This window comes from Macaca fascicularis, chromosome 11, assembly GCF_037993035.2.
Source record: "Macaca fascicularis isolate 582-1 chromosome 11, T2T-MFA8v1.1".
In the NCBI taxonomy this organism is placed as follows: Eukaryota; Metazoa; Chordata; class Mammalia; order Primates; family Cercopithecidae; genus Macaca; species Macaca fascicularis.
Window position 1 is genome coordinate 116,885,203 of NC_088385.1, and position 16,216 is coordinate 116,901,418.

The 16,216-nt window shown below is 43.6% G+C and overlaps 1 protein-coding gene across 9 annotated transcripts in view; it reads left to right on the top strand.

The window, feature by feature from the left end:
• Positions 1 to 16,216, top strand: part of ANKRD13A (ankyrin repeat domain 13A) — a 42,427-nt gene that overhangs the window by 11,816 nt on the left and 14,395 nt on the right. For 7 of the 9 annotated variants that reach the window (XR_012420611.1, XR_012420613.1, XR_012420612.1 and 4 more), the window contains exons 2-8: positions 1,229 to 1,361; positions 2,655 to 2,779; positions 6,531 to 6,576; positions 8,474 to 8,617; positions 9,261 to 9,450; positions 14,377 to 14,443; positions 16,073 to 16,154. Coding sequence is in view for 6 of the 9 variants with exons in the window: in XM_005572221.4 (XP_005572278.1) it covers positions 1,229 to 1,361; positions 2,655 to 2,779; positions 6,531 to 6,576; positions 8,474 to 8,617; positions 9,261 to 9,450; positions 14,377 to 14,443; positions 16,073 to 16,154 (787 nt within the window). In the remaining 3 variants the exon portion in view is untranslated. The remainder of the gene's footprint in view (positions 1 to 1,228; positions 1,362 to 2,654; positions 2,780 to 6,530; positions 6,577 to 8,473; positions 8,618 to 9,260; positions 9,451 to 14,376; positions 14,444 to 16,072; positions 16,155 to 16,216) is intronic. The other 2 variants (XM_074007772.1, XM_074007773.1) reach the window with 1 other exon arrangement.

Genomic DNA, 16,216 nt, shown 5'->3' on the forward strand with positions numbered 1-16,216 from the left:
AGGTTTGATAGCTATTGGATTGTGGCAGTTTACCCATGATCCTGCTTCACTTTCCTAAGTGGCACTTTCTGTGTATCTTCAGAGACTGCAGGAGTAGTACCTGAATAACAGCTAGCATCTCAAATAAAAATGAAGCACATTTTCTAAGATGTATTATGGCATTTAAAAAGTTTTTACAGGCTGGGCATGGCGGCTTATGCCTTTAATCCTAGCTACTAGGGAGGCTGATATGGGAGGATCTCTTGAGCCCAAGAGGTCAAGGCTGCAGTAAGCTGTGATCACGCCACTGCACACCAGCCTGGGTGACAGAGTGAGACCTTGTTTAAAAAAAAAAAAAAAAAGTTGTACCTTCCAAAAGTCCATGGCAGTTTATAATATCCTTGAAAGAACTTTCAGAGTCACATTTTTGCAGGCAGCGCCCAGGTCTTGAGACTTAGCTCACACTAGAGAAATTGCTGCATGGCTCTGGAGATGCGGTACAGGTGCCAAAAGGGGGGCAAGAGTGGCAGAATAGGAATGAAGAGGTAAGAGCCAGGTGTGCATGTCTAGCATGGGGAAGAAAACCCTCGATGGGATGGACGGAAGTGACGCATGTGCGCTTGTCTATTTCTCTGTGAGTAGACCCACATACGTGCCCGGCAGATCATGCTTGTGGTCTGAAGGACCCACACATGCTGCTGGAGTTTACGTGCTACTTCAGGGCATGTGGAACTCAATACACAATAATGAGAGTGGAGTTTTGGTGGGAATCCAGCTAGAGAATGTAATTTTATTCTGACCCAAATTATCTTCTGTGCTTTCAGTTTTGACTGAAGTCCTGTACTTCCTGTTCTAGACTTGAATGCTGATATGTGCTTGAGAAATCCCCCATGTTCTGTGTTGTCCGGTGATTGCATTTCATGAAAGCTCCTGGCCTTGTTTAGACTTAATTTAAGTGCTGTCAAGAGCTTAAAGTTGTGTTGGATGATCTGGGGCCTGTTGCCAACATTTATTTATTAGGCACTTAACTTGACAGAAAAAGGAATTCAGTAACTATCATCTTTATATATAATCCCCAAATTCATATTTTAATTGTGCCCAAATGCAAACATAACCTTCTTACATGTGTTGCTCTAATTAATGCATAAATATGTTTTCCATTTTTTTGTACTTGAAATATCTGTCAAACACATTTCTCTATTTTAATGTAATACATGCAGTTATATAAATGCCAGTGTTTCCTTCACAGAATGTGGAGGCTGTGGACCCACGAGGTCGAACATTACTGCATCTTGCTGTTTCCTTGGGACATTTGGAATCTGCTCGAGTCTTACTCCGACATAAAGCAGATGTGACAAAAGAAAATCGCCAAGGATGGACAGGTAAGTATACTTTTACAATAATTTAAAGTCCTCCTGGGCAACATGGTGAAACCCTGTCTACAAAAAAATACGAAAATTAGCCAGGTGCGGTGGTGCATGTCTGTAGTCCCAGGTACTAGGGAGGCTGAGGGGGTAGGATCACCTGAGCCCGGGGAGGTTGACACTGCAGTGAACTGTGATTGCGTCACTGCCCTCCACCCTGGGCAATAGAGCGAGACCTTGTCTCAAAAAGAAGGTCATTCATTTTGGTTTATCTTTCTGAATAAAGGCCAGTCTCAATCATACTTTTCCTCAGAGTCATCTTTATCTTTTTTTTTTTTTTTTTTCCCCGAGAAGGAGTCTCGCTCTGCCGCCCAGGCTGGAGTGCAGTGGCCGGATCTCGGCTCACTGCAAGCTCCGCCTCCCGGGTTCACGCCGTTCTCCTGCCTCAGCCTCCCAAGTAGCTGGGACTACAGGCGCCCGCCACTTCACCCGGCTAGTTTTTTGTATTTTTTAGTAGAGACGGGGTTTCACCGTGTTAGCCAGGATGGTCTTGATCTCCTGACCTCGTGATCCGCCCGTCTCGGCCTCCCAAAGTGCTGGGATTACAGGCTTGAGCCACCGCGCCCGGCCTCATCTTTATCTTAAGATTTCTCTCTTGGGACAAAGGATGGGGACAAGGAAATGGGAGCCCAGGATGATACAGGTTGTGTCCCAAGCCAGAAACCCTCGGTAGAGAATGACTCCTCATCCAGAAATAGCTCTCAATGCAAACTTCTTCCACCGTACATGAACATGGAGGCTGGTTTTCCCTTGAGGAATATGGTTACCTCCATTGAATCCATCAAAATAGGCAAAAATCAAAAATAAATTGTGGCTAAAAGTAGCCTCTTCCTGGGAAATCCTGGCATTCCACTTGTTCGTAAGCTCTTCTACCATTGGTCAGAGTAATTTTGTATTGACTGAGCAGGGATACTGTAGGCCAAGCCCTGCCTGCCAGGTCTGCATATAACCACAGTTACATGTTGTGTGATCGTATAGTTAAAGCCAGCTCTCTAAACACATTGTCAGGATTTCGGAACCAGTGGTAAGAAGAGGGGTGGGGAGAGGTGGAAGGGGTTTGATCAAGATGCTAAGGGTACTCTATGTTTTTTACTCAGTGAAGAGCTAGCAATCAGAAGTCATGATCATAAGGTTGGACTGCAGCCCTTTTCTTCTGAAGAAAATACTGTCTTTGATCTAGATACTTTTTCAGCCTGGTTTTGGAATTTGTCAGAGAGTATGAGAATTAAATTTCACCCTTTTGTTTTCCAGTTTTACATGAGGCTGTGAGCACTGGCGATCCTGAGATGGTATACACAGTTCTTCAACATCGAGACTACCACAACACATCCATGGCTCTTGAGGGAGTTCCTGAGCTGCTCCAGAAAATTCTCGAGGTATTCATGAAAATATGTTCAGGCTATAATGTGAGCTAAATGCTGATACAATTACTGGAGACACAGTTTGACATCCTTGTGTGCCTTCCTAAAGAGTTTTCTGATTCATGAATATGAAATACTGAATACCAGTCACATTGTTCCTTGCCCTTCTAATTTGTAGAAGTGTGAGGTCTTTCACAAATTACACTTCTAAGTCACTGGGCTTACCCTTTTAAGTACTATTTAAATATTATAATTCAACCAGGCATAGTGGCTCGTGCCTATATTCCCAGCACTTTGGAAGGCTGAGGGAGGAGGATTTGCTTAAGCCCAGGAGTTTGAGACCAGCCTGGGCACCAAACAAAGCAAGACTCTGTCTCTAAAAGAAGAATTAATCAGACATGCTAGTGCACACCTGTTGTCTGAGCTACTTGGGAAGAGGCTGGGGTGGGAGGATTGCTTGAACCCAGAAGGTTGAGGCTGCAGTGAGCCATGATCACACCCCTGCACTCCAGTCTGGACAACAGAGCAAGACCTAAAATAATAATAACAAATATAATAATAAAATAATAAATGATAATAAAGTAAAAATTAGAACTTAAGGAAAATGGACAACAAACAGTTAATTTGTTTAGGTGCCTGTTTTCTTGAAAGTAGCCTCCTGAGCATCAATAATCTTAAGGAAGTTGTGATAAGCATCACTTACTATGCAGGGATTTTCAGATCCTGTTAAGGCTCAGAGGTCCATGTGCAACTTTTCCTTGCCAGTCTTGTCACTTCTAGCTATTAGTATTTTGAGACCTTTGTCCATTGCCCTAATTCATTTATAGAGAAAAATTAATAGCTCTATCAAGAAAAGGAACAACTTTATTATAAATAAGACAGTCAGCCAGGCGCGGTGGCTTACGCCTGTAATCCCAGCACTTTGGGAGGCTAAAGCAGGCAGATCATGAGGTCAGGAGTTCGAGACCAGCCTGGCCAATATGGTGAAACCCCGTCTCTACTAAAAATACAAAAATTAGCTGGGTGTGGTGGCATGTACCTGTAGTCCCAGCTACTTACTCGGGAGGCTGAGGCAGAAGAATTGCTTGAACCCAGGAGGCGGAGTTTGCCGTAAGCCGAGATCGTGCCACTACACTCCAGCCTGGTGACAGCAAGACTCTGTCTAAAAAAATAAAAATAAGAAAAAGACAATCGTTAGTCATTTTTTGAGCCATCTTTAAAAAGAATTTCTTTTCTTTTTTTTTTTTTTGAAACAGAGTTTCACTCTTATTGCCCAGGCTGGAGTGCAATGGCATGATCTCAGCTCACTGCAACCTCCGCCTCCCAGGTTCAAGTGATTCTCTTGCCTCAGCCTCCTGAGTAGCTGGGATTACAGGTGCGTGCCACCACGGTCAGCTAATTTTTTGTATTTTTAGTAGAGACAGGGTTTCATCATGTTGGCCAGGCTGGTCTCGAATTCCTGACCTCAGGTGATCCACCCGCCTCGGCCTCCCAAATTGTGGGGATTAGAGGCGTGAGCCACTGCGCCTGGCCTAAAAAGAATTTCTAAGCTAAGTCGTGCCCAAGGTATTCATTTCCCATATATACTACAGTTAAATCTCCCATAAAATATGAAATATTTGTATGCATTGTTTTAAAAATAGGTGTGTATTTTTGAGTGTGCAAAGATAACATGGATTTCTTGTTTTCTTCGTAACTTAACTGCAGGAGGAACTAAAAACATCATCTGCCCATTTGGCAAAGTAGAAAATTACTTTTTTAACATGAGGTGACCCTTCACTTAAAAAATTTAGTGTCGGCGGGGCATGGTGGCTCACGCCTGTAATCCCGGTACTTCGGGAGGCCAAGGAGGGCAGATCACGAGGTCAGGAAATTGAGACCATCCTGACTAACACGGTGAAACCCCGTCTCTACTGAAAATACAAAAAATTAGCAGGGCATGGTGGCGGGCACCTGTAGTCCCAGCTACTGGGGAGGCTAAGGCAGGAGAATGGCGTGAACCTGGGAGGCGGAGCTTGCAGTGAGTCGAGATTGCACCACTGCACTCCAGCCTGGGTGACAGAGCGAGACTCATCTCAAAAAAAAAAAAAATTTAGTGTCAAGGATTTTCATTTTTTCACTCATATTGGTCCATTGCGATGGACTGCACTGAATTGTATTCTTTGCTTTAAGTTATAGAGAGCCCATAAATGACCTGTGTACTTAGCGGCTCCAGAAGCTGTCATTAATGTCTTGTCTTTCAACAGCATCTCCTTATAACATATGCCAGCCTTTCTTACCACCTGTCTCTTGGAGGTTGTCTTTGCTCATCATTAGAATGCTGGCAGATTTTACTCCAGGGTAGATTCTTGGCCCTCCTGCCCTGTGCTTTGGTAAAAATGATGGAAAAGCCTTGCAAGTGTGTAGGAACAAGAAGAACACCTGAAATTTCTAGCATTTCTCTTCTTGAAGGGTAACTTGGATTTCTGAGTCTTTAGGAACCTATAGGAATGGTAGGTAAGAAAATAATCCTAAACAGGGCTGCTCTGGTGGTTTAAAACTTTAGAAAGCCAAATTCTACATGTTTCAGAGGAAAGTGGAGAAAAATGTTCTGTTAACTGGAGGGAAAATCAACTTCCTGAGGAAGTGAAGTCTAGCAACCTCTTTCAGTTTCACAGAGCAGTTCAATTAAGTAGGAAGCACTTGCCAGTACACAAAGCCTTTTACAGTCAAGTTCCTCGTTGAATGGATGGAATTGACATTCCCTGCCCTTTGCCTAGAATAGATAGTTACCCATATTGCTTGGCAGTGCTTAAGCCCATCTTCCCAGGCTCATCTTTCTCTTACTGTTAGGAACCTGACTGGATCCCTGAATCAGGTTTGACTTTTATCCCCCTCCAGTCCTCTTATCCTCTTTCTTTCTGTTCACTTTCTTTCTTTCTTTCTTTTTCTTTTTTTTTTTTTTTTTTTTTTGAGATGGGGGTCTCACTCTGTCGCCTGGGCTGGAATAGTGCGATCTCGCCTCACTGCAACCTCTGTCTCCCAGGTTCAAGTGATTCTCCTGCCTCGGCCTCCCCAGTAGCTGGGATTACAGGCGTGTGCCACCATGCCCAGCTAAGTTTTGTATTTGTAGTGCAGATGGGGTTTCACCATATTGGCCAGGCTGGCCTCGAACTCCTGACCTTAACTGATCCACCCGCCTCGGCCTCCCAACATGCTGGGATTACAGGCATGAGTGAGCCACTGCGCCCAGCCATCTGTTCACTTTCTTAACATCTAGACATATTTTATATCGAGGCAAAATAACACTCTAATATATAATAAGTAATGGGCTTACACTTGTTTTTTCTTTTTTTTTTTTTTTTTTTGATATACTATCTCGCTCTGTCACCCAGGCTGGAGTGCAATAGTGCAATCTTGGCTCTCTGTAGCCTCCACCTCCTGGCCTCAAGCAATCCTCCCCCCTCAGCCTCCTGAGTAGCTGGGACTAGAGTGAGCCACCATAGGCAGCTACTTTTTGTATTTTTTGTAGAGATAGGGTTTCGCCATGTTGTCCAGGCCGGTCTCAAATTCCTGAGCGCAAGTGGTCACCCGCCTCAGCCTCCCAAAGTGCTGGGATTACTGGCATGAGCCACCTCACCTGGCTAGGGGCTTACATTTTGTTTCTTCTTATTTTCTCTTTTCTTTTTTTTTAAACCCAGGGTTTTTAAGAACCCTGTTAACCCCTGCTTATGTTGTGTTGATAGTGCCAAGGGTAATCTGTTTTAAACCTTTGTCTGCCCTTCAGGCTCCGGATTTCTATGTGCAGATGAAATGGGAATTCACCAGCTGGGGTGAGTGGCTGTGGGCTTGTTATTTATTTCTCTTTCTAAATTTACTTAGCTCACATGTAGGTTTATTTTTCCTTTGTAAAAGTTACATGTACTTTTTTTTTTTAATCAAGGAAATACATAGTGAAGAATAAGGAAAAATAATCACCGATAGTCCCATTTAAACACAACTGTTAATGCTTTGGGTGTTTTTCATCCAGTCTTCCCCCCGATGCATAGGACTTTTCCTCCCAAGCATTCATGAAGATAGTATATAGACAGTTTCATTTCCTCCTTTTGTCATTTATAGCTGCCATCTGTATTATTAGTTTTAAAATGTCACTTTATTTTTATTTTTTTGAGACAGAGTCTCACTCTGTTGCCCAGGCTGGAGTGCAGTGGCACAACCTTGGCTCACTGTAATCCTCGTCTCCCAGATTCAAGCGATTCTCATGCCTCAGCCTCCTGAGTAGCTGGGATTACAGGTGCATGCCACTGTGCCCAGCTAATTTTTGTATTTTTAGTAGAGAGTGGGGTTTCACCATGTTAGCCAGGCTGGTCTCAAACTCCTGACTTCAAGTGATCCACCCACCCCAGTCCCCCAAAGTACTGGGATTACAGGCATGAGCTACCATGCCCAGCCTGATTTTTGTATTTTTAGTAGAGATGGGGTTTCATTATGTTGGCCAGGCTGGTCTCGAACTCCTGACCTCAGCTGATCCACCCGCCCCAGCCCCGCAAAGTGCTGGCATTACAGGCATGAGCCACTGCACCCGGCCCAAAATGTCACTTTAAATTGCTAGAATTTTAATAAGTAGATTTACCATAATTTACTAATTTCCTTATGTGGTTTAGCTCGATTCTTTTAAACTTGTTATTCTAAACAAGTTGAGGTGAATACTAGAATAGCTTTTTTTTTTTTTTTTTAACAAAATGGATATATTTCTCTAAAGTATTACATAGGCAATTGACTGACAGTATATTTCCATAGATGTTCTACTTTTATTTCTTGTAGATAAGTTAACGATAACTCCTAACTTCCAGGTTTCAGCTGCTTCCATTTCCAGACTTCCCTTTCAGGCAAGAAGTCATATTTGTATGAAATGTTTAAATGGCATAAAAGTACATAATATAATAGAACTTCAGATTGTTTTGAGAAATGAAAATTTTTTCTAAGGTACATAGTCACTCTTATTTCAGGTTTTGTTAAAAAGTGGCATACTTAGGCTGGGTGCGGTGGCTCACGCCTGTAATCCCAGCACTTTGGGAGACTGAGGTGGGAAGATCACCTGAGGCCAGGAGTTCAAGACCAGCCTGGCCAACATGGTGAAACCCCGTCTCTACAAAAATACAAATATTAGTCGGGCATGATGGTGGGTGCCTGTAATCCCAGCTACTCGGGAAGCTAAGGCGGGAGAATTGCTTGAACCCAGGAGGTGGAGGTTGCAGTGAGCCAAGATCGTACCACTGCACTCCAGCCTGGGCGACTGAACGAGACTCCGTCTCAAAAAAAAAAAAAAAGTGGCATACTTTAGACATTTGATACTCTGAATGGTGGATATGACAATATGGTAGGCCCCAGCCATATGGCAAGAGTTGCATATGTGAGTGAGGAAAGCCAGACAGACAGACCCTATATAGTGGGGACAGACTCCACTATAAAGTGGGGCTCATTTCGGGATCAAGAATACTCTTGGGAAATTTATTTAGACTTTTTTTCTGATGAATGGAACGGAAGGTTCATTTTTATTTTTCAAGAGTGATTTCCTGTATGGTAGATATGACAGCCAAGACGTCCAGTTGTTTGATGGTCACCATTTTGCCACTCCCCTCCTTTTGTTAAATCAGAATCCTGATTTCCTGGCTTAGGTGTTCTACTTGGCCCTTGAGTTTTTCTCAGTGGTACACTTCTCTCCTCCAGTGCCCTTGGTTTCTAGAATATGCCCGAATGATGTCTGTCGCATCTGGAAAAGTGGTGCCAAACTGCGCGTTGATATCACATTGCTGGGATTTGAAAACATGAGCTGGATAAGAGGGAGGCGTAGTTTTATATTTAAGGGAGAAGGTGAGTGACTTCTCTTGTAGTAATCACTGCTGAAGCGAAATTACAGGGTGATTTTTAACCATCAAAATGCTTTCACATTCATGTGCCTTTTCTGTCTGATCTTTTCTAGGGCATGTTTTTTGGTTATTCTTATTAATTATTCAGCTCTCCATCCCTGTCTTTGTTCTTGTCTGGCTAGTTCTCCTTCATGTGTCCTTTACCACCCAGAAGTTACCCTTGTGATGTGTCTGCTTCACTTTCCTGAGCCTTTGAGCACAGGCATTCTGTGTGTATCTCTGTATAACCCTCCATAATCAGGCATGAGAAATGGCATTGCTCACCCAATGTTGTGCATACATAATTTCTATGAATTCTGTAATAATATGTTTTATAAAGGACATTGATGGAATATAGTGCTAATAAGAATACAAATTATTTAAAAATTCCGCATCTTTGGGGAAGATGGCTCAGAGCTTCCTATGTATGGTGGAAAGCTGGTCAGATAGGTGCAAATAGGTAGTCAATAATCAGTATACTGTACGTTTTATCAGATAGCACCTGGGAGGACACACATGAAAGATGATGCATTTTAACATACGAAGCTTCCTTGTTTTTTGCATCTTCCCTGCTTTGTGCTTAGTTATGTCTTTGTTTCCATTAATAGACAACTGGGCAGAGTTGATGGAAGTCAACCACGACGACAAAGTAGTCACCACCGAACACTTCGACCTTTCCCAAGAAATGGAGCGCCTCACTCTGGACTTGATGAAGCCAAAAAGCAGGGAAGTTGAGAGGCGGCTTACAAGCCCAGTCATTAACACCAGCCTCGATACTAAAAATATTGCTTTTGAAAGGTACAAATTTAGACTCTAAATTTTAAGGTCTAATCCCCATGCTGCCATCTTGAGTGACATGTATGTATGAATTGGAAATTATGGATGGATTGGGTTTTTTCTAATATGACATAATAAACACTAGTGGGTTTTAAGATTGATCTCTAACCAATAGAAATTGTAGCTGACACTCGACACCATCCATCATTTTTATAGCACATTAGTTAAGTCTTCTAAGACTTAACCAACATGAAGAATATGAATAAATGTCTTCTTTTTCTTTTATGTGCCCTTTCTAGTGGCTTTTACTTGAATCTTATTTTTGTCTTGATGTTTATGGATCCACAACACTCAGTCCCAGACCACGGAGCTTGGAGTTTCTGGAGGTTAGAATTGACCCAGTACTGAGTTCAGTTGTACTGATATTGGTCAGTCAAATTCACACTTACTATATAGTTAAATGTTCGTTTGGTTTTTTTTTTTTTAACCCACCTGTGAGGTTTAATGGTTTAGAGCAAGAATCTGGAGGGGATTTAGTTCTGTTCCAGACTCATAAAGAATTCTCCAGAGAGGTCTGTGCCTTGGTTAATCCAGATGAGAACACCATCACTGGTCATGTGCCTCTGGGCCACATGGAGGGCTTAGAGGGCCTTTGAGTAGAGGCTGTCAAAGCTGTTTGCCTGTTTCTACAGTGGAGAACACTGACCCGATGGAGTCCTACGAGCACTGATGGTATTTGCCTAGGATGTCACATCCAGCTTTCTGCAAGTCAAAGTAGCTTAGCCTGAGAAAATGGACACTATTATCCTGATAGTATTTGCCTAGGATGCCACATCCGGCTCTCTGCAGCCTAAGTAGCTTAGCCTGAGAAAATGGACACTATTATCCTGGACTTAGGCCTTCTTTTCTCTTGATGAATATAACAACTGTCCTCTCATTATATTTTTCTTTTCTTCTTTTTTCTAATATAAAATTGGTTAGTAAATTTGTTTAGTCAAGCATAAAGCTTGTTAAGTATCCTTTTCTTCTAATTTAGATTGAGCGGTGGAATTAGGACATCTGTCCAGGGCTGTTGCTAGGGCAGGAGGGTAGCATCCCTGGAGGCAGGGTCAGTCCTCTTCTGCCAGCCTCCTTGCACCAGCCTGGCCAGTTGACATTCGCTGTCTTTTGGGGACAGCAAAATTTAGGGACTGACTGGATTTCCCTTGGAGGATTGTGGAAAGACATTTCCAGGCTTCCGTGTACCCCTCTGCAGGCAGGGAGGGCCCCTTCAGCTTAGGGCTCTGTTTGTAACCCCAGAAGGCAGAGGAGGCTGCCTTTTCTGCCACTGTTCATCTGTAGGCATGAGAGGGGGAGGAGCTGAGTGCCATCCACAGGGCTCCTAAATAACTGTGTGACTTTGGGCAAGTGGCCTCATCTCTCCAGTTTTGTTTCCTTAGCTGAAAGAAATAATGGAGTGAATCTGGAGATGAAGTCTCCAAAGTCCGGGACTCTTAAAATGTCTTGAGAAGAGACATTGTTCCTCATATTGTTCAACAGCAGAGTTGCCAGAGTCATTGTTTGTTGAAGTGTGATTTATGAAGAGAGCGTGACAATTCCTGGCTGTTACCCCACTGAGTGTAAATGGGAAATGATAGCATATTCCATTTGTACTGAGGACTAAGGCACATTTTTGTATTTTTGCGCCCACAGGGTTTTCTTCTTTTTTTTTTTTTTTGAGAAGGAGTCTAGCTCTGTCGCCCAGGCTGCAGTGCAGTGGCGCGATCTTGGCTCACTGCAAGCTCCACCTCCTGGGTTCACGCCATTCTCCTGCCTCAGCCTCCGGAGTAGCTGGGACTACAGGCACCCGCCACCACACCTGGCTAATTTTTTTGTATTTTTAGTAGAGGCGGGGTTTCACCGTGTTAACCAGGATGGTCTTGATCTCCTGACCTCGTGATCCGCCATCTCGGCCTCCCAAAGTGCTGGGATTACAGGTGTGAGCCACCGTGCCCAGCCCCAGAGCCCACAGGGTTTTCAGAGTGCTCAAGCTAACTCTCTTGCAACTGACAGTGTGTTGTTGAGAGAATTTTTGGAAGATAGCTGCTTTGTTTTAATGGGGCTCAGAATTAAATGTGTGCTTGTCATGCATTGAGCAAGAATTGAGCCAATCCTTAGAATTGATACCACCTACAAAAAGAATATAGCTGCTTTTGAATGTGAGGTTTGTTGGTACAAAGAGTGTGTGAATTTACTTCTGATCAGAGGTGTGAGTATTCATTTGATTGAATTTGGAAGGTGTGGCCTTCTCTCATTTTCTTTTCTTTCTTTTTTTTCTTTTTTTTTTTTGAGATGGCTTCTCGCTCTGTCGCCCAGCCTGGAGTGCAATGGCATGATCTCGGCTCACTGCAACCTCCGCCTCCCGGGTTCAAGCAATTCTCATACCTCAGTCTCCTGAGGAGGTGGGATTACAGGCACCCTCCTTTGTGCCCAGCTAATTTTTGTATTTTCCTAGAGATGGGGTTTCGCCATGTTGGCCAGGCTGGTATTGAACTCCTGACCTCAGGTGACCCGACTACTTTGGCCTCCCAAAGTTCTGGGATTACAGGCATGAGCCACCACACCCAGCCCCCTCTCTCATTTTTTGATGGTCACTTTTGTCCACTTTTTTCTAACCTGTTACTCAGAGCTTATGTGGGCAAATTAATACCCTGCCCTGATGAATGTTTGGCCTGCAGTATATACACTGTGGTTGCAGTTTGAATTTTTCCCTTCTCTGAAAGATTACGCTTGCCCACCTCAAACAAAATATTCCCTGCCACCTTCAGAGCCTTTCTCCAGATTGTGTAGCAACCACCAAGACACAGTGCCTGTGAAGTGGCCTTTGGTGTGGTGGTCTCAGTGGAGACAGGCAGAGGTGAAAATGGCACGAGAGGGAAGCCAGGTGTTCTATTGTCTTCGGGTGCATTTGCATGCAAAGTTACCAAGGGCCACAGAGTCATTAGGAGATTAAAATTTAAAACAGGGTATGAACATTGGGTTGAATAACTAAACTGCTTCCAAGAGTGGAAATGCTGGGCCGGGCTCGGTGGCTCACACCTGTAACTCCAGCACTTTTGGAGGCCGAGGTGGGCGGATCATGAGGTCAGGAGATCAAGATCCTCTTGGCTAACACGGTGAAACCCCATCTCTACTAAAAATACAAAAAATTAGCCGGATGTGGTGGTGGGCGCCTGTAGTCCCAGCTACTCGGGAGGCTGAGGCAGGAGAATCACTTGAACCCAGGAGGTGGGAGGTGGAGCTTGCAGTGAGCTGAGATCGTGCCACTACTGCACTCCAGCCTGGGCGACAGTGTGAGACTCCATCTCAAAAAAAAAAAAAAAAAAAGAGTGGAAATGCTGAGGGCAGTAGAGGCAGGATTGCCGAAGGAGCAGAGGTAACCCAGTGAGGAGCTTGGTAGTTCCTTGAGAGAAAAGCATAGTGCTGTCTTCCCAGAGTGTATGAAGGGTGAGATGGAGCAGACGTAGTCATCCTTCCATCCATCAGAAGAGTCTGTTCCAGAAAACAGTGACTTCCTGTGCCAAGACATAAAGTGACTTAAGCAAACAAGGAACTGAGGATTGAAGGAAAAAGACTATCTCAATTTTCTGGTATTGATGATAAAAGGGGACTGTGGCTTATTAATCAATTGAGTCTGGTTCCTTACCTTCTCCCTGTGACTGTTAACTTGTTTCTGAAGTGTAAGTTGGAGATAGCATTTGGTATAATCCTGTTAGGATTCCTCTGTTTCCATCCATGGGTCATGCTGTCCTAATTATAGACAACTAGTAGGAAAATGGAGCTCTGATCCCTCCTGTTCTGATGGGCTAAAATACACACATAAACTCATTATACCATCTGGACTAATTTCACTAACCAAATCCCATTAGAAGAAAAGCAAACTATTTGGAAACACAAAATGCAAATAACCACATATGTTCTTTGTAACGTGGCTGACCTGCTGCCGTTCCCTGAGCTTCCTGCATGACGTCCCAACTCACTCAGTGGTCAGAGCAGAAGTCAGGCTGTTGCCCTAACCAAGGCCAAGAGGAGCTGGGATGTGATGTCCTAGACAAAGGGTAGGGCTGGTCAGGGGTCCCCTGTGAGAAGCAGCGTTTCCCAGGGCAAGCTGCTTTGAAAAAGAATCAGAGCCTTCTGACTGCTCTTGGCTCCTAAATACATTTTTTTTCAGGAGTATGTTGAGTTGAATAACTGAGATTTTGGGCATATTACCAGTACTGCATCTGCCACTGGAATGCTGGGCTACTTTAAAAGGAGTTCCACAAGATGGAATTAACAGCTGGGCTAAAAAAAAAATCTGTTGTTCACATCCTTTCCCCTGCTGCACCAAACCTGCCCAAACATGTGACTCATAGCCATTTTGCAGGCCTAATGGCATCTCCAAGCAGCTCACCACAGTGATGAGTTCCTGGCCTACCTGGTCTTTTGCAAGGAACAGGATGGTCTGTGCCTCATTGTTCTAAGAATTCCTCGATTGAGATGTGGCTACTTGTGGAGATCTCACCACTGACATCTATGTCCCCAGTTAAGATGACTCAGATAAATGCTCTGACCTGGTTACCACCTTGTGGTGAGCCCTTGGATGTTGGTCATCTTCACTCACTTGTTTGGGACTGCTGTGCAATAAATGTCACCACCTTTGTCCTCAATGCTGGCAGTTTTGTAAAGAAGCCAAGATTGGAGACTTTCTATGCCTGGGGTGAGGCAAATTGATTAATAACTGTGGGAGGAGGGTGGGGGTGCACAAGCCATCTGTCAGTGCTAGCCGCCTTCTGTGGACAATAGGACCATGATTTCTAAGTGTCCTTTACTAACTTAAGCTGGGGGGAAAAAACTATAAAGGCTGCAGATATAAATCTGAATGGCATATTGTACATGTAGAAATTTGTGGTGTTCACTTTTTATCAGAACTAAATCCGGATTCTGGGGCTGGAGGACAGATAAAGCAGAAGTTGTTAATGGTTACGAAGCAAAGGTAAAAGGAAACTCTTAAAATAAGATTTAATATAGCTATTTAGCTTCTATGCAAATGAGGAATCTGTTCCCATTTTTTTCATGCATCTGTGCCATGGAGATGCTCTGGGGAATGAGAAGTGTCTAATGTGTCTCTCACTTGGATTTTTGATTTTGTCTTATTTGACTTTCAGAAAATGGGATAGCATGCCCTGAGGAGGTCTGTAGCTATGCCAAAGAGAAACAATATTGTAGAGAAATGAGTACAAGTACCAGTTGTTCTGGTAGGAATGACAAGCTAGTCATTCCCTTAATTATTAAAAAGAAAAAAAAGAGGAAGAATTAGACTTCACATGTGTTCAAATATTGTGTAGTAGCTTTTGAGTCTCTTTTCTGTTAAATCAGCTTAATTGTAGTCAGCAGGCTCACAGCCCATTTGCATGACATCAGTGCACTTAAAACATAGTTGTAATCGTGGAGACGATTGTCGATACAGTCATCTGGCATTTTGTCATCTGGAAAGCTCTGTTTCCTGGCCTTTCAGTCCCACAGTACAGCAGGGCTTGATGGCTTTTGGTGATGGAGCCCAGTGCTGCAGGGTCCTCTGGTGGCCTCTGAATGAGCAAAGAAAGTTTACGTCATGCTCAGCAAGACACATTTAGGAGCACTTGTCCTAGTGCTGAGTGTGCTTTCTGCAGCTTTCAATGTTGGGGCTCCTCACGTGGCATAGAGAGAATTCTCTGTTAACTGTTATGTTTGATTTTCTAGATGACCATATTCCCCAGTTATCCTTGATAACAGAGCATTTACTCTGGCAGTTACAATAATTTTTGTCAGTGCATGGAATGCCTTTTAAATAGTGACTTGCTGGTTTTCTCTAAAGCTCGTAAGTCTAGAGAACCTTGTGTTCATACCTTTCTCTTCTGCCCAGCAGATGGCTGTCTGAGTCATACTAGTATTACAAGATTACCAGCAGAGGCGGGGTGCAGTGGCTCACGCCTTTAATCCCAGCACTTTGGGAGGCCCAAGTAGGCAGATCACTTGAGGCCAGGATTTTGAGAGCAGTGTGGCCAACATGGTGAAACCCCATCTCTACTAAAAATACAAAAATTAACCAGACATGGTAGCACACACCTGTAATCCCAGCTACTCTGGAGGCTGAGGCACGAGAATCGCTTGAACCCAGGAGGCGGAGGCTGCAGTGAGCCGAGATCACGCCACTGCACTCCAGCCTGAGCAACAGAGGGAGACTCTGTCTCAAAAAAAAAAAAAAAAAAAAAAAATTTACCAACAGAAGTACAGGATCCTGGTTTGGGTACCTTAGTTTAATAGAAACCCAGGTGGAAACCTAGATTGCAGGGCATTTGTTTGAGACTGTTTAGCCACAGCAGGGCAAGCAGGAAGATGCAGCTTGTCACTGCTAACTCCTCGGTATTAAAACTGTCAAATACGGGAGGTAACTGCTGATGCATTTTTCAGTTGATAGTTTATATACTTTCTCTGAAGGACCCTAATGATAGTTAACCATTTCTGATTTTTATTTTGCTGGATTGTTTTCTGTTTTTTTGCTTCAGCATTCTTGCTTTTGCTGTGCTTATTTTTGGAGTTTTGATTCCCTGTGTCACTGTTTTCTTTCACATACACCTCTCAGGTTTACACAGTAAACAACGTGAATGTGATCACCAAAATACGCACAGAACATCTGACCGAGGAGGAAAAAAAGAGATATAAAGGTAATCACCACCACCCTACCACCTCCTGTTTTGTTGTTATTTTTTAAGCCTAGAGGGAACTC